The following is a 22,431-nucleotide window of genomic DNA, read 5'->3' as shown; positions in this document are numbered from 1 at the left end:
CACACACCTTGACTATTTCTTCTCCGCTGATCTGACGCAACCGGCCCAGGATGTCCAGAACTCGGTCCGGGTGAGCCTTCCAGTTCAGGAGAGCCAACAGGTCCACTGCAAACGAGATCATTAGACGTCAGGTATGTTCCGTGATAGACTATAATCGGAGTGGCAGATACCGTTCTGAGTGAGCTTGGTGGAGCAGAGAATCGTGGAGACCCAGAACGTCTCCTTCGGGCTCCTCTGGAAAGGAAGGTTGGCGGGCAGGTTCGGGCAGCTGTTGAAGTCCTCCTTGCAGCAGGGCAGGCTCAGGTAGAGGCCCTGGTTGCTGAAGGTGGCGTTCTCGTCGCACTGCGTTGGAGATAGGATTGTTAATTCAGAGAGGTCAGCGAGGACTGATTGATCGATGGCCTTATTGAGCCGTAACTTGAGACCCAAGGAAAAAAGGTTTCGGTCTCATGAACGGACAAAAGAACCGGATCCTTTCCAGGACTGAACAGAAGACATCAAACCATAAGAGGAATTCATTTCTTTTAGTTTCAGTAAAATTATTACACTGTATTCTTATATCCATGGGGATGTAAGTCGTACTAAAAGGTATAATAACTACATTTTGTCTGTGTGAAGAAATATGTTTTTTCAAATATGTACAAACTGTACATTTACAGTTTGGTTATCACTAAGAATTTTACTCTGTTTATGATTTTAACGCCATCTGACAATTCAGACATTGTTGATTGATTAAACTGTTTATTTAGCCATTTTGTTTTCATTAACATGGGTGTAATTTCAGTACAAAATTATGCAAGTAGTTTCACTTCCCTGCCAGCGTTCATCGTGACTGATCAGAAAACAGAAGATTTAAAAGCAATATTTTGCCTTTCCAAACATTTAGCAATATAATTTTGCAATAAGACAAGCAACAAGATGTTGTTTACATTTTCCTACCATTTTTATCACTTCTATTGGGATATTTCAGAATTTAAAAAAAAGGGAAATTTAAGACTACATTTTCAAGAAACCAAAAAATGAAAAAAAATAACTTTTTTGTTTGGTAGCTGCTGTAAAAGTATTTTCTGACATTCCTGCAATTTTTATTTTGTTCAAATAGCTTTAATATCAGGATTGTGCAACTACCTTTACATTTGTTTCCTGATTATAAAAAAAAACATGGAAAAAGCAAAAAAAATATTCAACTTTTTATTTGGTAGCTGCTGTACAAGTCTTTTGCTGTCATTTTGTTTTTCCTAAAATGGCTTTAATATTAAGATTACTACTTCAACATTTTGCATTCAACATTTTGCAACTTATTTTGCATTTGTTTCCTAAGTTGAACCCATTTCAATAAAAAACTAAAAAATGGAGAAAAAAACAATGTTTCAACTTTTTTTTGTAGAAGTCTTTTGCTGACATTCTTGCTGTGTTTTCGACTTTAATTGGAGTTTGGAGTTGGAATTTCCACAACAAGATGGTACCTGCAGGTATTTTTCCTTTATTTAAGTAAAAAGTGAAGCTAAAAGACAAACTGTCTTTGATGGAAGACCTAAATAACTCCAGTTACCTTGTAAACATAGAGCTCATGGATCTCGTCCGACAGCGTGGTTCCGTCCTCCCTCATAAGCGGAGTGAACGCGAAGCCAAACAGTTTCTTCTCTCCTTTATCTTTCGCTGCGAGGAAAGATCATTTTAGTGAATCACGCTCTCATGCCGCACACAAGCAAACCCCGTCGTATGATTCCAACGTTGTAATAAAGTCGTGTTATGAGGCGTGAGAGCCACCGTGCTGCATTATTGACTCACTGGAGCAGTGTCTGAACTCGAAGCGTAGGTGGGAGCCTCTGAAACGATCTATGGGAATGGGCAGCTTGACCATCTCGCTCCAGCGAGGGCTGTTGTTGTGGTAGAGGACAAAGGAGCGATAGTCGCTGGTGTTGGGCTCCCCGCAACCTAAGCTGATGCAATCCTGAGAACACAAGCAAACATTTTTTTTTTTTTCCTCTCTCTCTTTGTCCGTGAGCTGAAAAGTTTTTTATGACTCATGCGGTGATGATCTTCCACATGACTAATCTCCAACTCATACTTTGAGTGTGTCCCCGTCAGCGTAGAGGACATAGAGGGTGACTTCGATGTTCTTTTGGACGCTCTTGCCGCCCCTCTCGAACTCCCCTCTCTCCAGGGTCAGGTACAGGTCGTTGCGATTATCACCTGAAAACCGGTCGAAAAAAAAAGTTTGATTCTGCTCAAGAGTCAAGAACATCTGCCCGGCTTGTGCTTTTTGACGCTAATAAGTTGTAATATACGTGTCAGCCACAGCTCTGCGGATGAAGTGCGGCGGTCGACATAAATTAAGCCGCCGTGCAGAACGCACTCGGGGTCGCTAAGATGTGCTCCACTCATCATTGTTCCTGTCAGCGAGCGGTGACCCCGCCGAGCTGCACACGTCCGTCCGAGCACCTTTTTTTGCGAGGTCAGTTTTTAATGGGATAAATATCTGCCGCTACAGCCGAAGGAAGATATTACAGTTATTTATATAAGAAGAAAAAAACAACAGATTATAGTTATTTATATCCAAGTGATTTCCTTAGGGACGTGAGTCACACTGTTGAGTGATATAGGGAGATATTTCAAGCTAGTGAGGTTTACTGGGGTGAGAAATTAATGTGAGGATTCTTATAGAAATGTATATGCAACGATACAAAGGAGAGCTCGGCCCGACCATCTTTATTATATCCAAAGTTCCTCTATAACTTTGTATTTTTTATAAAAATCTATGACATTGAAAATAAATATGCAACTAAATAACTCATTAAGGCGAATTGCATTGTGTGTTTTGTCAAATTAAAACCATTTTACTTCATAAAAATGTACTTTTGGTCACAGACAACCGTCCCAGCATCTTATGTAAACATTTCTATAATAAGAAAGATTACTTATTATGTTGATGTTCCGAATTACCATCTGTATTTCGGAAGGCTACATAGGACTCGTCTTTCTAACAGCTGCTGCTTGGATGTTCCAAATATCCATCTGGATCTTTGAATCTGTTGAAGAATTGGTCACTGTGTGAGGCGTATTATTTTCTCCCTGTTGTGCGAGTAAGTTCAAGCCGGCTACTGCCGCCAAGTAATCCAACTCTTATTGATACTTAAAATGCTAAAAAAGGAAATAATGGTGGACACAAGGTGAAGGTACATGATGTACTTTATCACAAATATTTTTTCCTAATGACAACCATGGTGTCTGATTTAGAAGAGCTGACCCTCATCAACATGTTGTTTTATTGTGAGGGCAGGGGTTAACTAACCATCCATGATTTAAGACAGTGGAGGAGAATGTCTTCTCCAGCTTAGGAAAGCACTTCATCCCGGAGTGTTTCCGGTTCCCCTTCCACCTGATATTCCCTTCTCTCCCTCTCATCCACATCCTCTGCAACCTGATCCCTGACCTTCCTCTGTTTCCATTCCTCCACGCCATCTGGCCCTCAGGTCCTCCTCCTTCGCTTTGCTGGACCTTTCTGTCGCCATTAACCTGACCCCCCCCCCCACCACCACCACCACCAGCTCACATCCACCCCCTCCTCACCTGGCAGGATGACATCTGGGAAACCCAGTTTGCGTGTGAGTGCCAGCGCCCGGTTGAAAACAGCCTGGTTCTCACGTCGGATCTGCTCCAGCTCACCCCTCAGCAGCTGCAAGGAAATGATGAGGCCTGCGAGGTAGGGGTCAGAGTGCGGGGGGGGAGGAGGGTTGGTAGAAAAGGGGGAGAGGGCAAGTGAGAAGGTGCGAGCGCCGGTCAGAGGACAGTGAAACTGATCAAGAAAGCGACGTTAGTTAGAATAAGGAGGACGAGGTGTTTTGAACTTGAACACCAGGATGATCTAGCGCCGGTTGTCACATCAATAAATCAATCAATTAAAACCTTATTTAATAACCAACATATTAACATATATATATTATATAAGATTAACTTATATATCATATATATTAGTTAAAAAATAATCATTTTAAACACCAAAATGTTTGATCATTTTTACAAAACTTTAAGTGATGAATTATCAATAACTATATAAAGACGGTGTAGTTAGTTTTGTTATTATTATTAAAAAATAAATACCTGGGTGAGAATAACCCGCAGTCTTGTTATTTTGTTTACGGCGGAAGATGAAACGACGTGTGTTTATTGAAGCCTTTCAAATGAATATTTTATGTGTCGTGGTGGCAGGTAAACGGATTTAATGGCCCGCGTTTAATATTAATGTGCAACAGCACAAATGGCACATTTTGAGCGAATTCAAACGCAGTATATCCCAAAAAAAACAAGGAATAAATTATTGTTTGTCGTAAGCTCTCGACAACATGTTCTTCATGACAGATGTTTGTTTGTTTGTCGTCTTAGTTTGGATGGTACGAATATACTCTAAATCGTTCCCTGTATAATCGATTGGGAGTCAAATGTAGTCCAAAAAATTTATTTATTTTGTCTAACATAGGATTGGAAATCGTATTTGATGATGATTTTTGGGGGTTTTTCAAGAAAAAAAAGAAAGAAAATATGTTGTGTGATGACACTTACCCTATGCTTCCTCCTATGATTACTATTTTCACTAAAATGTACCACATTTTAATGACTTTATTGAACAAACATCTCCGAAACATATATTTTTTCTGTTTTTAAGCTGCTTAAGTACTCTTTTGCTGACATTCCTGCCATTGTGTTTCCACTGAAATGGGTGTAATATCGACATAATGTTGCGAATACTGTCACGAAAATGAAAAGTTCAAAAAGGAACCAGTGTCTATTGTTGTTGAGACGTAACTAAAAAAAAGTGAAAGACGACGACACTTTACCATAGTTGGTGCTGGGAGCCGAGTACTTGGTGTTGGACTTGCGGATGATGTTCTCGTGTACCTGGTACCACTCGTTCTCGTTGTTACATCTGGAGAGCAGAGCAGGTAAGGGGGTGGTGGAGGGGTGGTGGAGGGGGGGTAACAACACGACCATTAGTGGGACACAGATGGGTGGCCTGTGCATGGGGAATATACAAGCAGCATGTGTCCCACAGCAGATTTCCTCCTGGAGAAAAGGTAGCAGCAGGGAGAGGTGCTATCAAGCAGCACATTAGCCCAAATACACTGCACACTAAGCAATCCTGACAGTCAGCTCTGTACAAGCCTTTTTCATTACTGTGGGCTCGGAGGCCCTTGGGAGAGGAATGGGGGAGGGGCGGAACTCTGACCAGAGTCTTATAAGAGCAGACAGTTTGGAGGCAGTTCACCACTGAATCACGGCTCCTTTTTTTTTTTTTTTTTACAAGAAAGAGCCCTTCGCCTGAGCCGTGAATAAAAGTGACAGCCTTCCATGTTGGATAAATCCATGTCACACAAGCTGTGTTGTCACCCCAAAAAAAAAAAAAAAGAAAAGTGAAATGTGATAAGGATGGCAGAGTGACGACCTTTGACCCGTAGCAGACAGATCGAGGAGCGTTGACGCGGAGATTGTTCTCACTGGTGACTGACACGGAAAGTGCTGAGCTTTCGGACTGTTTTTTTTTTTGTTCTCCGTCCTCTAACTTCGCTCGGCTATCTGTGTCATCCCTCAGTGTTTGGTGAGCTTTCTTTCACCGGACTCACCCGCCCCCCCTAGAGCCCAAATCTAACCGGAGCGGACAGTATCGCAACACGTCAGGCGGTCCGTCTCCGAGCGTCCATTGATTTAGCATGAGTCACGAAAGTGCTCCGTCATCATTTCTCTACAATTAAAAACCATCAAACTTCCTTCCTTAATAACTTTTTTCCTGCTCTTATATCACATACTTGACATGACATTGACCAAAACAGGAAGCTGCAACAACAACAAAAAATACTCACGTGTAAACTTTGAGCACGAAATCCTTCTCCTCTTTGAGGTCAGTGATCATGTGGAAAACGTCACTCATGGCGAGGACGGCGCAGCCGTACGGTCGTCTGTACTGCACGTGAGGAGGTCCTTTCTTCGAGTCGTTGAGGAGCATACGACCTGCAGAGAGACGGAGGCGAGGGAACTGTCATGGAACGTTGTCGGGGCCAAGAACTCTCGAAATTGTAACAATGCTTTAAAAAGCATAGAAATGTAAATAACACAAGCTCATTGTCTATGTTTATCTTTTTAAGAATTTGTACAATTTTCTTGATGGAATTGGCTATTTATACATTTTATCATTACATTGGGCTTTTGATTATACTTTTTTTTTAATTTAATATCTTATATGAAAATAAAAAATGTTGTTGCCCCAGCAGTTTTTATACCAAAGATTGTAGTTACTACACAAACCACTCAAAGATCTTGTTTGATCGCTCGAAAAATTGTTTAATTAGTGTTACTTGTTTTATTACACGATCCTTATGTCTCACATAATATTATCTCCAAATGTTTAAACATTATTTTAGTTCTATTAATTAAATTACAATAAAAATGTGGTTTACTATATTTACTAAGCTGAGCATTTTGGACGTTGAAACAGTTTTTAAAAAATGTTTTATTACAGTTGAATATACTTTGACTAAAGTTGAAATGTATATTTTATTATAGTTTAAAATGGTTTGATATAACTATGTTTTATTACTGTTGAAAATCATTTGATTACAGTTCAAATTGTTTGATTACATTTAAAAATAGTTTCCAAAAAAAACAGTTGAAAACGGTTTTATTAAAGTTGAAAATGCTCTTATTACGGTTAGAAATCATTTGATTACAGTTAAATAGTTTGATTATGGTTGAAAATTGTTTGATTACAGTTAAAATATCTTTTATTACAGTTGAAAAAGGTTTTACTGAATTAGAAAATTGAATTATTAAAGTTGAAAAGGGTTTTATTACAGTTTAAAAGCATTTGATTACAGTTGAAAATTGTTTGATTACATTTAAAAAATAGTTTGACTACAGTTAAAAAACATGTTTTATTACAGTTGCAAAAGGTTAAATAAAGTTGAAAATGTTTTTTATTAAAGTTGGAAATAGTTTTATTTCAGTTAAGTTGACGATTGTATGTTGTTGATGTATAAAAAGGAGATTTGTGTAAGATTATACATCATTTAGATAAACTGTATACCGATGTAAAGGACAAGATGACATTGAAAGAATAACATTGTTTCTTTAAGTGGAATCACAGGAAGTAGGTGACATCAGGTAAATCCTTAAAGGAGCCAAGGTCTCAAGCAGGTAAGTTCACACACAATTTGACATTATATATTTGCCTATTAGATGGCAATTAACCTGCGGTTGCGATAAAAAATATGATTTATTTTTAAGTGAAATATGTCTTGACGTCTAAGAAATGGTGAAATAAACATGACAGACGTACCAGTTCTGAGCACGTGCGCGACGATATACATGTCCCTCTTCAAGTCTTTGCTGCTTAGGTCCTGTGAAGGAGATGGAACAGCGTCACCTGGAGTTCCTGAAACACGTCAACAACGACGAGCGAGGGCATCATTACCGTGAAGAGGGCACAGAGTCGGTCCACCTTCTCTGGATTCTTTGGTCCTCCATTTTTGTTCAGTTTCACCATGAACTTCTCGCTGCCCGGGACACAAAAACAAAGGGCGTTGGGGTTTAGGGTGAGTTGACGACAGTTTTGTTGCCACGAAGGTCGTACCTGATCTGCTTGGCCTCGCGCGTGTCGTACAGCGAGAAGAAGACGTCGGCGTCCTCGCTGATGCTGTTGTACGTGAAGCTCTTCAGGTTGATGAAGAGGTGATGCGACACGGGGGCACGGCAACTGTCGCCATGTCGCTGTTTCGCGCCGTCACCCTGAGAGCGAGAAAACAAACTCACTAGAGAGAGCTTCTCACTTGTGGGGGGAACATGGAGATTGTGACATTTTTATTGATCGGCAGTAACGGGATGAGGACGCTTTAGGAGGGAGAGCGTACCTGGTTTGTGCTTTGCTGACCGCAGTGTCTGCTGGATACATGCTGGAGAAAAAAAAAAAAAGGTAATAAGAGAGACGGTCAGATGACTCAGCCCGAGCTTTACTCTTCCCACACGGCTTATTTACTCGTCAGCGGCTTCAGACGCATTATTGCCACTGACGGAGACCCACGTGTGAAGCCGTCGCCCACCACTGCGAGGGAGAGCGAGAGCTTTAATTCCGCACAAATGAGAGGAAAATACGTGCAGGAGTCTTTCACTCCGACAACCCGAGGAGGTGCCAAGGCCCTCACTGCGACCAAACGCTCACATCCAAAGACCCGTGCTGCGTCTCAAATCGCATACTAGCGTACTCAAAGTTAGTATGTTTAGTGCGTAAGTGCGTCTCAATTCTTAGTATGCGAAATTTAGTGCGCCATGCACACTAAATTGGTGTACTAAAACGCCCACAGTGTGGTTCGATGGACACTAACCACCCTAAACGGCCGCCATCTTAATGACGTTTTAAACGGAAGTTACGTCATATATATATGCATATACATTACTTACAGGTACATTTTCAGCAGCAGTGGAAGGATGACACGTCTTCGGTGCTGATACCAGCTTAAATATCTCCATATATTTTGATTCTCATATTTTTTCTTTATTTCTTTTTCCAAACCTGCAAAACGTGCTGCCAGCAGGTGGCGATAGCGTTCAAACAGCTAGTTGCAACATCGTTAAATAGTAAGTAAGTAAGTACTTTTTATTTGTATCGCGCTTCTCCAGACCAGGGTCACAAAGCGCTTAAACAATCAAAACAATACTCAATAAAGTATATACTTTAAAGGTCAAGATAAAACTGATAACACAACAGGAGTTCCAGAAAATCAAGGAAAAGCCTGAACAAATAAAAACGTCTTAAGATGTTTCTTGAAGGAGTCAATAGATCATCAAACACAGAGGGAGATTGTTCCAAAGCTTAGGAGCAACAGCCTGGAAGGATTTCTCTCCTCTGGTCCTAAACCGTGTGCGTGGAACCATCAGTAGATTCTGATCCACAGACCTCAGAGCCCGAGCTGGGGTGTAAGGCTGGATCAGATCAGAATTTTAAAGATCGGAGAAATGTGAGTTCTTCTAGTGGAGCGGGTCAGAATTCTTTCTGCAGAGTTCTGAATCAACTGCAGTAGATGTAGTAGTAGAAGAAGAAGCTGTCGAGTCATTTCCTGTTAGTGCGTAGCGGCAGAGTTTGATTTGAGACATACTCTCTCTGTGGAGAATTTGCGTACAAGTTAGTATGCACACTATCCTGGTGCATACTAACTTCTAGTATACTAAGAGAAGTATGCGATTTGAGACACAGCACCGGAGAGAACAAAAAATTGGCCAAAAAAGAGGCGCCTTCGCTTTTGTTTCTGGGCCAGGACGAGATTCTCTCCATCGATATCCGAGGCACGACGTCAACATATGGAGAGCGGAGCCGAGTCCAAGGGGGGCCTCTGGCGATACTGTACTGGATTTTATATAACATCTGTGCTCACATTTCTAAATCTGGATGGTGAATAACTCCTGCAGCAGTCGGAAAAGGCCCCGTATGGAGGAATGACATCACCGTGATCAATCGTCTGTTTTCTTTAACAGACGCTTTTCAATCTTAAAAATGATGATAAATCATTTATTTATGTTTGCTCTGGAGGTGACTTACCTGTGCTCGTCACTTCACATTATCTCGCGCCGTCGCCTAACAAGCTGCCGTGTTAGTCACGTGTTTGCTCTCAGAGATGACCCCAGAGATGACCCCGCAGGATGGGTTTGAAGTGTTTAAAGCTTTTAATTGAAGGGTTGTTAATTACATAAGGGGGATTATAAATCCATGTTTAGTCTTTTTTTTTTACCAAAAACATAGACAATAGAAAAGAAAGTAGAAATATAACCTAGCACTGATTGTCAAAGTTATAAATTATTGGTATTATTAAAAGGATTTACGTTGATATTTTATCCATTTATCATGTATTTTTGTATCATGTATTTCCTGCAGTTCTAAATGACACCACGTCACGCCTTCATGTCCTGGCTACTGCAAAGACCCTGTTTTTTTTTGTACAGAAAGGGCTTTAGCCAAGGGCTGAAGCAGACATCACAATTTTATTTAACTTCTTGTTGGTTTGTTGGTTTAAACTGTCACCCCCAAACCTTTTTTTAATTCAAACTAAAGGAAATTGAAAAAAAGGTTTTATTAAAGTTGAAAATGATTGAATTACAGTTTAAAATGGTTTATTACAGTTTAAAATTGTTTCATTACAGTTTAAAATGGTTTTATTAGTTTAAAATGGTTTTATTACAGTTTAAAATTGTTTCATTACAGTTTAAAATGGTTTTATTAGTTTAAAATGGTTTTATTACAGTTAAAATTGTTGTATTACAGTTTAAAATGGTTTTATTACAGTAAAAATTGTTGTATTACAGTTTAAAATGGTTTATTACATTTATAATAGTTTGATGACATTTAAAAATAGTTTGACTACAGTTAAAAAATATGTTTAATTACAGTGAAAATGGTTTTATTAATGTTAAAAATGGTTTTATTACAGTTAAAATTGATTTACAACAGTTGAAAGAGGTTTAATAAAGTTGAAAATAGCTTTATTTCAGTTAAGTCTACGATTGTATTAGTAAGATGTATAAAAACGAGATTTATTTATTTATTTTATTTAACTTTTTGTTTGTTTGTTTGTTTTTTGGTGGTTAGTTAAGTTTAAACTGTCAACCATGAAAGTTTTTTTTAATTCAAGCTAAAGGAAATTGTACATTTGCTAGACTTAGCTAGTTGATAATATTGCTAGCTACTCTAAATATAAAAAAATATATGTATATGTTGATGATGATGATATGATAATCATTATTTCTAAATTTTACATACATTTAAAATACAAACAATAGATTTAAGAAAATGCATTTATGCATCATTAGTGAACCTTGTAGGTCGCAGGTCTGAATGAATTAATCTACTCTATGAAAAGTTACAATAAAAACTATATTTTAGGGATTCATGAAGGAGTTGGTGAACATGTTGCAGGTCTTCATGTGTCCAAGACATCTTTTGAAACGGGGTTCATTTGGTAGATTTAGTGAGTTGTACATTAAAACAACAGGTAATAAATCAAAGCAAACTATTGAAAGTGTGTTCACAGCTGAAGGTATCGATCGAGAACCGTCTCAACAGACTTCATCGCGTGATAAACCGAAGACGAGAGCGTAATCCGGGCAGACTTACCAATTTGTAAAGCTCTGATACGCTGATCTGATCAGGATCCACCATTTCAAACTCCTTCCTGGGAACAAGGTCTATGCCGAGGTGCCTGTTGGAAAAAAGGGATTACAGGGTGTGTGAAGAGAGAAGCAGAGGAAAGCCTGTTAAACACAGTTCAATGTCACATTACAACTGTTGGAGACTTTGAGCGCCGGATTTTCTGTGCGGTGGAAGAAGAATCCACTTCTAAATCTGATTTATCCTGCTCAGACGGAGACGGGAACACGTGGAATTCGTGAGTGACGAACTGTGACCAAAGGTATACCTTATTAGTCTGATAATATATCATTTATACGTTAATATTAGGATTATAATACAATCATTCAAGAAAAGATGTCTATCAGACAGTACATCACTCCACCAAGGAGCTATTTACCAGAGTCCCTTAAAAAACTGCAACAAAACAGGAGTTCTGAAAACAATTTTTTAAAGTTACATTTTTTCGTTACATTTAGTCATTTAACATCTTGTTTCGAGTAAACGATACATTTGTCGTCATTTGCAACCAGTGCACTGAGCAAAAAATAAAAATAAAGTATGTATATACCTCTTTAAAAAAAAGTCTTAACTGGAAGAAGCCATTTAATTAAATGAAGAATTCTTCAAAACCCTACTGGATCCTGATGGTAATCCAGAAAACAGAAAAGTTGTAATTGTGTGAATGTATTGAGTTCCTGTTTCTTCTTCTGACCTAAACTTTGTGCCGCTTCTCCTCCCACAAATTTGATCCGATTTGAACCGTTCATATTTAATCAATTCAGCTCGTTTCCAAAAATGTATTCGTTTTATTTTATCTCTTCAACTCTTTCTTTTTATTCCTCTTTTTCTACCCTTTTTCCCTCCATTCATTTCAATGGGGAAAATCTTCAACTCATGTTTCAACTCCTTACACTTTGACCTACTAATTATACTTCTACTACTAATTCCACTACTACGAATACTACGAATACTACTTCTACTTTTACTACTAATTATACTACTACTTCTACTTTTCTACTACTTCTAATTTTACTTCTTATTCCACTACAACTTCTACTTTTACTACGTATTCCACCACTACTTCTATTTTTTTACTACTTCTACTTTTACTACACATTCCACTACTACTTCTTTTTTTTACAACTAATTCCACTACTACTTCTACATTTCTACTACTTCTACTTTTACTACTTATTCCACCACTACTTCTATTTTTTTACTACTTCTACTTTTACTACATATTCCACTACTACTTCTATTTTTACAACTAATTCCACTCCTTCTACTTTTAATACTAATTCCACTACTGCTTCTAATTTTCTACTACTTTTACATTTGCTACTTACTTTTACATCCACTACTACTTCTACTTTTACTACTAATTTCATTCTTCTACTTTTACTATTAATTCCACTATTTCTTTTACTTTTCTACTACTACTTATTCAACTGCTAATTTTGCATTTCTAATAGTTCTAGTTTGACTACTTCTACGTTTACTACTAATTCCACTACTACTTCTATTTTTAATACAAATTCCACTACTATATCCACATTTACTAGATTCAATTATATTATGGGATGTTTACAGATTCAGCAGAGTCAGCATTCACACTGCATTTTCTTCTGGAAATGCACATTTTCTAATAATCTGTTTAATTTCCATTTATTTCCTTATAGTTTACAATAAGAACTTTTCAAGATTCTTTGCCAACGAATGTTTCACACCTTTTCAGTGAAGGATTTGCGTCGCTTAAGTCTCCTTGAGAGAACAACACGAGCCCACACACCGAAGACGCCACATGTCAATGATATCGCCGGCGTTTTTAAGAAGTGATTTGGGTCAGAGGTCACTCACTCGTTGCCCCAGTCGAGCCGGACGGTGATGTGCCGCTTGATCTCGCGCGTCTGGTCCTGGGCGAGGTGACCCTGGATGAGCTGCCGGCGCAGGTCGATGAGCTCCGTCATCACATGGCGAAGTTTATGGAAGAGATCCACTTTGTGTTTCTGCCGAACCCCCCCCCCAAACAAAAAAAAAGTTGTTTAAAAGCATTCCATTATCAGCGTTGAGATCCAGGATTAAGATGTTTTGAGTCACAACAGTTCAGGGGAACACACTCAAGCACAATTAGACGGCGCCGCAGAGATTTCCTTCTTCTTCGTCTTCTTATTTAAGTGCTTTCGATAAAAGCCTGTTGGAACCTCTACATGGTAATGAATTCATTACCATCTTCCGTCGACCAAGGACGACACTTTTAATTCAGGCATTCCCGCTTCTCCCTAATGATACAACAAAACCCACATTACCACTCAGGTCTGTTTGCATAAACGCTGAGATTAAGCGTCAGCACCGAGGCCGTGCAAATCTAATGAGGATAAACACTGTGGGCCGCTGGAAAACAAGGGATGGCGAAAACCATTTTCGGACATTGGTCCCCTGCACGGATGATTCCACACTTTAAACAGGCCATGGATCGATAAAAGAAGCGGCTGCAACGATCACGCTATTATTGTAAGACAACGCGGTCCCCGTCACACAAAGGGTGAGCTCCACAACCAGCGCTTTTCAAATCAGCGCCGCGCATTAGTCAAGCTTCAGAGGAAGTTACATCATCGCCCCCCCCCAAGCCTCAGGGCCGCTCTGAGCATGAGCAGTCCTCGGCGAGAGGTTATATAAAAAACTCGACGCCATCTCCGCAATGGATCAGCTCGGGGGCCCGCCGACCGTCCGTTTCTGCCGGTCCCCCCCCCCCCCAACCCCCCATGACACTGAGCGGGATTAAAGACGCTTTAGGTTCCCCCGGTAATCACTTTTTAGCCCGGCGATGGGGAAGGTGGCGAGCGGGATCTTAAGAGGAGTGCGGAAAAAAACTCCATCAATGCCTGCATGACACGGCATGAAATCGGATGTGACAGGTCCGTGAGCCATTAGCGGCGTCCATCAGCCACTTCCTCCCTCACATGGAGAGTTTACATCTTAAATATGTAGCGTCGACATCACTCCAGGCTTCACTGTTTAAGTACCAGCTTTACACCTACTGGAGGAAAAGAAATGAAAGTCTGGTGTTTGTATTCCCTCCATCCTATCAACCTTTCCCTCCAGACATGCTTTCTTCTTCATCACACTCACCACATAAAGCTGCTTCCACAAGACCCCCCATTCCTGCAACGTGGAGGTGGTCTCTGTGATGATGGGGTCCTCCAGAGGTACCACGGTCTCGCACAGTCTGCAGGAAAACAAACGTGTGATCATCATTTACTGGAAGATGTTTCAATGACGTTGACGTCTGAATTGAAAGTCAAACATTGAAGGATTCACAGGTTCAAGGAGGTTGGAGGTCTGTCTGTGTTGGGTTTTTTTTAGTGATATATTTTGTGTTGTTTTTGGTGTTTATGACGTTGTTTTTGTTGTAACAATCTTTTTTCTGTGTTGTTTTGTTGTTAGTGTTTTATTTTGTGTTGTTTCTGGTGTTTATGAAATATTTTTTTGTTGTTAGTATCCTCTGGCTGTGTTTTTTCGTTTTTAGTGTTTATGCCAGTGTTTTTCTTTGTTAGTGTGTTATTTTTTATTGTTTTCCTTGTTTATCATCTCATTTCCTTACATTATTTGTGTTGTTGTTGTAGTCGTATTCCTGTATAATTACCGTTTGTGTCGTCCTTGTATATGATTTTTCTTTTGTTAATCATGTTCTTTCATCATGAATCTGTTTTAACGTTTCAAGATCGTTAGATTGTTAACATGTGCTCAATGTCTTGAGATTCATGCAGTCTGATCTGCCCTGACAGAACGTTCACCCTTGTGTTATCTCAGGGTCAAGGTGACCCAGATGCCCGAATAACAAATGTATTTGTGGTATCCCATGTGTTATCTCAGAGGCAATACAACGGATTTCCTTAAACACATTTGTTTTCTGGACTTTTGGGTCACCTTGACCCTGAGATAACACAAGAGATAAGCAGAGAGGGACAGAAAATTAAACCAAGTACGGACAAACTGGAAAAGCAGATAAACTTAAGGACGTAAATCCGTCTCACTACTACAAATGGTTGTTCATAGAACTTAAATGGTGTGAGTGTGTGAACATAAAAGGGTGTTAAATTAATAATTTACATTTGTAATCTGAACATTAAATATAAATCATATATAAAAATTCAAACTAGAGAGTGAATTATTGACTTCAAATAATGTAAATTAAAAAAGATTTTACACGACAAAAACTAAAATTAGGATTTAATTGTGGTATTTATTTATGAAACCTATTATTGGCACCAACTAATCGATTTTAAATAACATAATTAATGATTATTTTATCAATTGTTTTTTATTATCCCCCCTGTGGAAAAAAATAAAGGTAAGTCTCCTCTATGTTAACGTGAGACGACAACAACTTGCTTCGCCATAAACAACTTTCAGCTGCTACTGTAGCATTGTTTAGTCTCAGCGGAGGCGGCGCTGTGGGGAGCGAGCGCGATGCACTGGGTGTGTCACTTCATTAACTCCATAAGACAGCAAAGCAGATTTTCCCAAAGTGAAGATTTCCTGCAGCGAGGAAACATAATCAAGTCAATTTCAAAGTCTGCACTTTTAATTGTTTGAGCGCAAACGAGCGTTTCCCCCCGCTATGTGGCAACTCGACTGGGGAGCCGTGATATAACAGGAAACTCCCTGGCGGAGCCGCGGATCCATGCCTGCAGATTTAAGCGCCATGAGTTCAGGCAGATAAAGAGCTCTGTCGCCGAAGCTCTTTGGCTTTTGTTTTGCTCTCACAAGCGTTGGGCAGGAGATGTGACGGCGGCAGCGGATTCCACTGTGTGATCGAAGCCGTTTGGTGACAATTATCCATCTTTCTGACGCATTAGCTGTGATGGACGAGATGATAAGAGAGTTGTATCACGTTCTCTCTACAGTCGTTCCAGGGGCCGCCAGTCAGCAAAAGAATACAAAGATTTAAAGCCGACTTTTCGGTTTCTAGATGACACTTCATGTCTTTTAACTCATAGCGTTTGTAGTTTAAAATGGCCGTCACACACCTGATAAACACCTCGGATGCATCTGTGTGAGCTTGTGTTTTGTTCTTTGTGTTGAGCTCTGAGGATCCATAAGAAACATCTCAATGCCCGACTTTTCAACACTGCTTTTAACTGGAGACAGAATTAGTTTCCAGCTGACTTTGAAAACACAAACATACGTCTGTGACGAAAGGTGACATCTCTCTCCGCTAAGTGAATTTTGTGTCTTTGAATTTTGTAAGCTTCTCCAGGAGTCATCTGGAGAATGAACCGGATCCAACTGAGCCTAGAAATCGTATCCATTAGTACGTTTTAGTTTCTATGCCAGTGTTTTTGTTGTAAGTGTTTTATTCAATATTGTATTTAGTGTTTTCTGTCTGTGTCGTTTTGTTGTTAGTGTTTTATTCTGTGTTGTTTTTACTGTTTATGCCAGTGTTCTTTTGTTAGTGTTTTATTCTATGTTGTATTAAGTGTTTATGCCAGTGTTCTTTTGTTAGTGTTTTATTCTATGTTGTATTAAGTGTTTATGCCAGTGTTCTTTTGTTAGTGTTTTATTCTATGTTGTATTTAGTGTGTATGCCAGTGTTCTTTTGTTAGTGTTTTATTCTATGTTGTATTTAGTGTGTATGCCAGTGTTCTTTTGTTAGTGTTTTATTCTATGTTGTTTTTAGTGTTTATGCCAGTGTTCTTTTGTTAGTGTTTTATTCTATGTTGTATTAAGTGTTTATGCCAGTGTTCTTTTGTTAGTGTTTTATTCTATGTTGTATTTAGTGTTTATGCCTGTGTTCTTGTGTTAGTGTTTTATTCTATGTTGTATTAAGTGTTTATGCCAGTGTTCTTTTGTTAGTGCTTTATTCTATGTTGTATTTACTGTTTATGCCAGTGTTCTTTTGTTAGTGTTTTATTCTATTTTGTATTAAGTGTTTATGCCAGTGTTTTTTTGTTAGTGTTTTATTCTATGTTGTATTTAGTGTTTATGCCAGTGTTCTTTTGTTAGTGTTTTATTCTATTTTGTATTAAGTGTTTATGCCAGTGTTTTTTTGTTAGTGTTTTATTCTATGTTGTATTTAGTGTTTATGCCAGTGTTCTTTTGTTAGTGTTTTATTCTATGTTGTATTAAGTGTTTATGCCAGTGTTCTTTTGTTAGTGTTTTATTCTATGTTGTATTTAGTGTTTATGCCAGTGTTCTTTTGTTAGTGTTTTATTCTATGTTGTATTTAGTGTTTATGCCAGTGTTCTTTTGTTAGTGTTTTATTCTATGTTGTATTTGGTGTTTATGCCAGTGTTCTTTTGTTAGTGTTTTATTCCATGTTGTTTTTTGTGTTTATGCCAGTGTTCTTTTGTTAGTGTTTTATTCTATGTTGTAATTGGTGTATATGGCAGTGTTTTTTGTTAGTATTTTCTGTCTCTGTTGTTTGTTTAGTGTTTTATTCTAAGTTGTATTTAATGTTTATAATAGCGTTTATAGATAATTATAGTACATAGTATATATTATTATAGTATAATAGATTATTCATTATTATTGTAAAGTTGCATTTTTTTTATTCACCAGAAGTGTCATTTTTTTCTTGATTGTGTTATTTTATGTGTTTATATATGTATATGTGTTTGTTTTATTTATCTCTTCTTATTCAATTCATATTATTTCATGTTAATATTGTGTAATATTGTGTTTCCAACACTGGCAATAAAAGTTTATATTTCTTATTCTGAACAAACTTAAAGAATTTAAATCACTACATGCTTAAATTAGCTAAATATCGTCTACTTTATTGTGGAAACCACACTTTTAAATTCATAATCACACCAGCAACTTTTAATTATAGACGTCTAAATATAGTTTTGAATCAACAACGCGGTCGGTGACGATACTTCTGTCTCTGGAGTTGTAAAAGTGAACCCGAAGGGAGCAGCTGGTTAGAACAGAAAGCGTGACAAGGAGCTCAGAGCAAAAACATAAAAAGCTGCCGTGATCAAACCAAATCTTTCGGCAACACGCTGATCGCAGACACGCTTTCTTCAAACCGAGGCCGATGAGGGTGATTCAGGTCGCTCACGTCTGACTCACGTCGGGCGGAAGTCAAACCAAGAGGAACTATCCCTTTCAACTAGTGTGAACAGTAAAACACTCACAGTATGATTGAAGCAAAACATGAAAACATATGAGATTTTTAATCTTGCTGTGGCAAAATGCGCAATTTTTTTAGGTTTTGTCCGATACCAGAGACCGGTACCCAAACTGAGCATTAAGAATGAACGCAGATATTAAAAAGAAACTTAAATCGTATTTAAAGTTAAGAATTGGTTTTGAGTCACAACAAATTTACTTGCAAGGAGAGTTTAATACAGAACGTTCTCACCGAATATCCCATTTTAATCTGAAGTAAGAACAGTTTGGTCACAACTTCCATCGTAAGTTATTGATTATCCGAGAGGCGAGAACAAAGTTAAATCGGAAAAGCACAGACTATAATCAATCACAGCTGGTCTTAAGTGAAGCATAAAAAGATTTGTGTTTATCTATATAACTATAAACAAGGTTAGTGTCTTCAGCGAGATTCTCCCACTTTCCAATTTTCAACTGAGATTAATTGTTTTAAAACACAAACGACTATCAACAAGTAAATACCTGTGGTTAAGCAAAATTTGATAAATATTTAGAAGGTATAAAATAAAATTCAACATATTTCGCTACGAATAAACTCTATGAACTCCAAGTTATCGTCCATCAGTTTTATTTTGGCGGTGCATTTAGTTCAAATGCAAGAGACTCCAAGTCGTGATCAGTATAACCTCGAGGCTAAACTGTGTGTGTGTGTGTGTGAGACAGTGTCGTGACTTTATTTGAAAATACATTTTTATATATTTTATACAAATATTTGATCAGGGAGAACGACTCGGAAAAATCTCTTTGCTCCTTGCTTTTATACTGTTTCTGGTCGTATCGGTACTCAGTCCCACAACCCAGTGGCACCGGTTACCACGGTTACCACGATGACTGGCACTTACTACGACCAACATCTTGTCTCACACGGTAAATGGTTGAAGCTCAGTGGATCGTAAAAGTTGAAGACCTTTGAGATTCCACCAGATGTTTCCTGTATATACTATAAGAAGTATAGGCAAAATAATACAGAAATAAAAGCTGCTTGTTCTCTCAACAGAGTCATGGTGGATTTATACCAAAGTTACCAAACTGTATGTTTTTGGACTGTGGGAAATAAATTTACAAATGACACACAGTTAACACTTAACTTTGAGTCGACCTAATGCTGGAACTGAACCAGCAATTATAGAGAAGATATTTCAAGGATAAATCTACAGTCTATTGTTCCTTAAAAAACAACTTTTTTTTTAATATTATTTGTTTTTGTTTTTCTCTACTTGGCTACTAAACTGCATTAGCGAAATCCCAAAATCTGATTTCCCTCAGCAACAGTCGCATTTAACAAAGTTTAATCCTTTTAAAAGCTCAGATAATAACAAATGTTTCTTAGACTGTGGGAAACAATCAAACCGGATTTTCAGCCGCTATTGAGTTGTTGTTTTTTTTGTGTGTTTTTTTTCCTGGGCAGGTGGAATCCAGTGATCAGGATGCAACACGAGCAACAACACTCACCCTCTGTTGGTCACCGTGGATTTCTTCAAGTGGACATAGCTGACGGGGAATATTCCCTGCGGGGCAGATGAAGCAACAGGGATGTCACAGATTTGACGGGATTACATATGAAAATTCCAGCAGCAACAAACTCCCCCGGCGTGTGAAACATATTTGAACATCTTCCCTCTTGAGGGTTTTTTTCAACCTGCAAGTTAAACAATGTTGAGTTTTTTGCTGGTTCAGATCCCCGGGCTGGAGACAAAAGCTGCCTCACAAAAGACGAGAGCGAGGGGGCGAAAAAACACGCGTGGGAAGTGGAGGACGTAACAAAAAAAAAAAAAGAAAAAGGCGAGGGGCGTGAGCGAGGACTGTAAATAGATGACGAGTGCGAGAGAAGAGGGAAGCATTGCAAACACCTACATCTCCCGGGCTGGACCAGAGATCCTTTGAAAAAGTAGCTGCGCATAACACCTCGGCTTCTTGGACGGCGTTGGAAATACGCCATCGTATTTATAAGCGTGACATAATGCCGTGAACGTACGATTTTTTTTCGCTTTGTTGTGGTGGAACATCTGAGGCACGAGTCACGTGAGTCACGTTTAGAAAATCCCCTCAAGACGGCCGTCGTAAGCCCTTATATGTTCAGACGCACAGGCGGCGACGAGCGCGCTCGTGATATCAGCACTTCCTGTTCGCCGTCTCGGTGAAAAACATCCTCATGCTCCATTAACTGAGACTCTTATGTGATCATCAGGAGGCATCTCGTTTTTACGGTGTCTTCTTCTTCACTCGGGAATGGGGGATTCTCTCCAAAGAAACATTATCATGAAGCTCTTTAAGATGCTTGTTTTGGTAAAAAGTCTGTCAAATAGATTTGGTTATTTTTGTTTGTTTTTATCGTACGTGGGAAAAAAAGGTGAGATCCAACCCATCCTGACCCACCCTAGTCCATCGTATCTTCACCTGTGGTCTCTCAACTTCACTCTTCCACTATAGCTGCTAGAGATTCGTGCCTGAAGGGTTGTCTCGATCCTTTCCATCCTGCCTGCACTCTCCTCTTCGCCTCTCTTCCATCTCTCTGTAAGCTTATGTTTTTAACACTTGTCCTTTCTCCTTCACACTGATCAAAACAAGTGAGATACAGTCAAACTGTTTCCCTGCAAGACATGCATCGTTCACTTGTCCTTTCTGAGTCTAAACCAGGCCCTAAGACTGTGTTTGTGTGGCCCTTGATGAGGCCAGAGGAGGAAAAAAAACACAACATCTAAATACTGATCAAGTAGAAATGTTCATGACAACTATTAAACAATATGATTTGTATCTATTATTAGCATTTATTACTAAAGTTTGTCCCTCTTTTTTCAAGTTGACCTTCATTTTGTGTTTAAGTTACTTACATTTGTCTTCTTTATCCCCATCATTGTAAGTTGGGTTTTTTTTTTCTCTCAAGGGCCCCTTGAAGCAGTCATAAAATATAATGTGGGCCCATAATCCAAATTAATTTGCACATCCATGGTCCAAACTTTTCAATCAAGGCAGATGAACTGAACTATAGAGCTTTTTCTTTAACTCTATCATTCCACCCTGCCTGCACTCTCTTCTTCGCCTCCCTGTATCTCAGTGTTGCGCACAAAAAAAGGTGCAACCCCTTATTAATAAGCAAACTTTTTCAGTTGCAATGACATTTGTGATTTTGTAGCGTGAACATGTTCAACACACTGTGAAGCCGCTCCTTTCAAAGCCCCTACTTTCCCCCTCCTGCTAGATTTAAAAACTCTCAGTAAGTCCTTGTTAGCTTCTTATGTTCCAAATCATATTGTTGGTTTGTTTTGTTTACACACACAGGGGAACTGTACCTGGATAATATGAATGATTAAACACATATGTTACTACATAAATAATAATAAATGACAAGATTATTTGTGCCTTCAGTCTCACTGGATGTGTATAATTATAACAAGCGACAGAAAGTATTGGAGGAGAAGTTGATATTCACCTTTATCAATGGTTTCTTGGTGGAAAAGCCTCGGTACCAGCCTGAGGACAAACAAGACAAAGACAATTAGAAAAAAGCTGAAAACAAACAAATCTTTAAATAGTTCTAGTTCTGGTAACTTCTGACCAACAGAACATTTTGTCAGTGACACTAGAAACGACTTATATTGCTGGTGGATCTCAAAGCAAAATGGGAAACTTTAACATCTAGAAACAAGCCAGTCAAGGATTTTTTCTGTGGTGGATCATGTTCATAAGTGAGGGGAGGATAGAGAAATGTAATTTCATTATCTTGTTTCCTCATTCACAAACCTTTTCAGCGGCTTTCCTCATAAGAAAACATCACCTTAGCTTTTTTTCTTCACTCACCAACCTCCACTTCTCGCCTTTTTTGTCATTAACATGCAATTTTCCTCACTAACTAACTTCATAATTTTCTCTTCCTTATTTAATAATCCACCTCCTCATCTCCTTTCCTCACTCAATAACATCACCACCTCATCTCCTTTCCTCACTCAATAACCTCACCTCCTCATCTCCTTTCCTCACTCAATAACCTCACCTCCTCATCTCCTTTCCTCACTCAATAACATCACCTCCTCATCTCCTTTCCTCACTCAATAACCTCACCGCCTCATCTCCTTTCCTCACTCAATAAC

General features: G+C 38.7%; 1 protein-coding gene across 5 annotated transcripts in view; it reads right to left on the bottom strand.

Annotated features, from left to right (window-relative positions):
- LOC148059707 (dedicator of cytokinesis protein 3-like) overlaps window positions 1–22,431 on the bottom strand; it is a 50,212-nt gene that overhangs the window by 21,151 nt on the left and 6,630 nt on the right. For all 5 annotated transcript variants that reach the window (XM_087780772.1, XM_087780773.1, XM_087780774.1 and 2 more), the window contains exons 3-19: window positions 21,774–21,814; window positions 19,796–19,851; window positions 14,297–14,393; window positions 13,025–13,173; window positions 11,153–11,237; window positions 7,902–7,943; window positions 7,625–7,779; window positions 7,466–7,547; window positions 7,331–7,391; window positions 5,859–6,006; window positions 4,839–4,927; window positions 3,574–3,699; window positions 2,072–2,196; window positions 1,792–1,954; window positions 1,553–1,659; window positions 171–342; window positions 8–105 (exon numbers count right to left, since the gene is read on the bottom strand). In XM_087780772.1, coding sequence (XP_087636898.1) covers window positions 8–105; window positions 171–342; window positions 1,553–1,659; window positions 1,792–1,954; window positions 2,072–2,196; window positions 3,574–3,699; window positions 4,839–4,927; window positions 5,859–6,006; window positions 7,331–7,391; window positions 7,466–7,547; window positions 7,625–7,779; window positions 7,902–7,943; window positions 11,153–11,237; window positions 13,025–13,173; window positions 14,297–14,393; window positions 19,796–19,851; window positions 21,774–21,814 — 1,796 coding nt within the window. The remainder of the gene's footprint in view (window positions 1–7; window positions 106–170; window positions 343–1,552; window positions 1,660–1,791; window positions 1,955–2,071; window positions 2,197–3,573; window positions 3,700–4,838; window positions 4,928–5,858; window positions 6,007–7,330; window positions 7,392–7,465; window positions 7,548–7,624; window positions 7,780–7,901; window positions 7,944–11,152; window positions 11,238–13,024; window positions 13,174–14,296; window positions 14,394–19,795; window positions 19,852–21,773; window positions 21,815–22,431) is intronic.

This window comes from Callionymus lyra, chromosome 19 (assembly GCF_982586985.1).
Source record: "Callionymus lyra chromosome 19, fCalLyr1.hap1.1, whole genome shotgun sequence".
Classification (NCBI taxonomy): Eukaryota; Metazoa; Chordata; class Actinopteri; order Syngnathiformes; family Callionymidae; genus Callionymus; species Callionymus lyra.
Note: the sequence above shows the minus strand (reverse complement) of the source record. Positions and strands in the feature narration are given on the sequence as shown.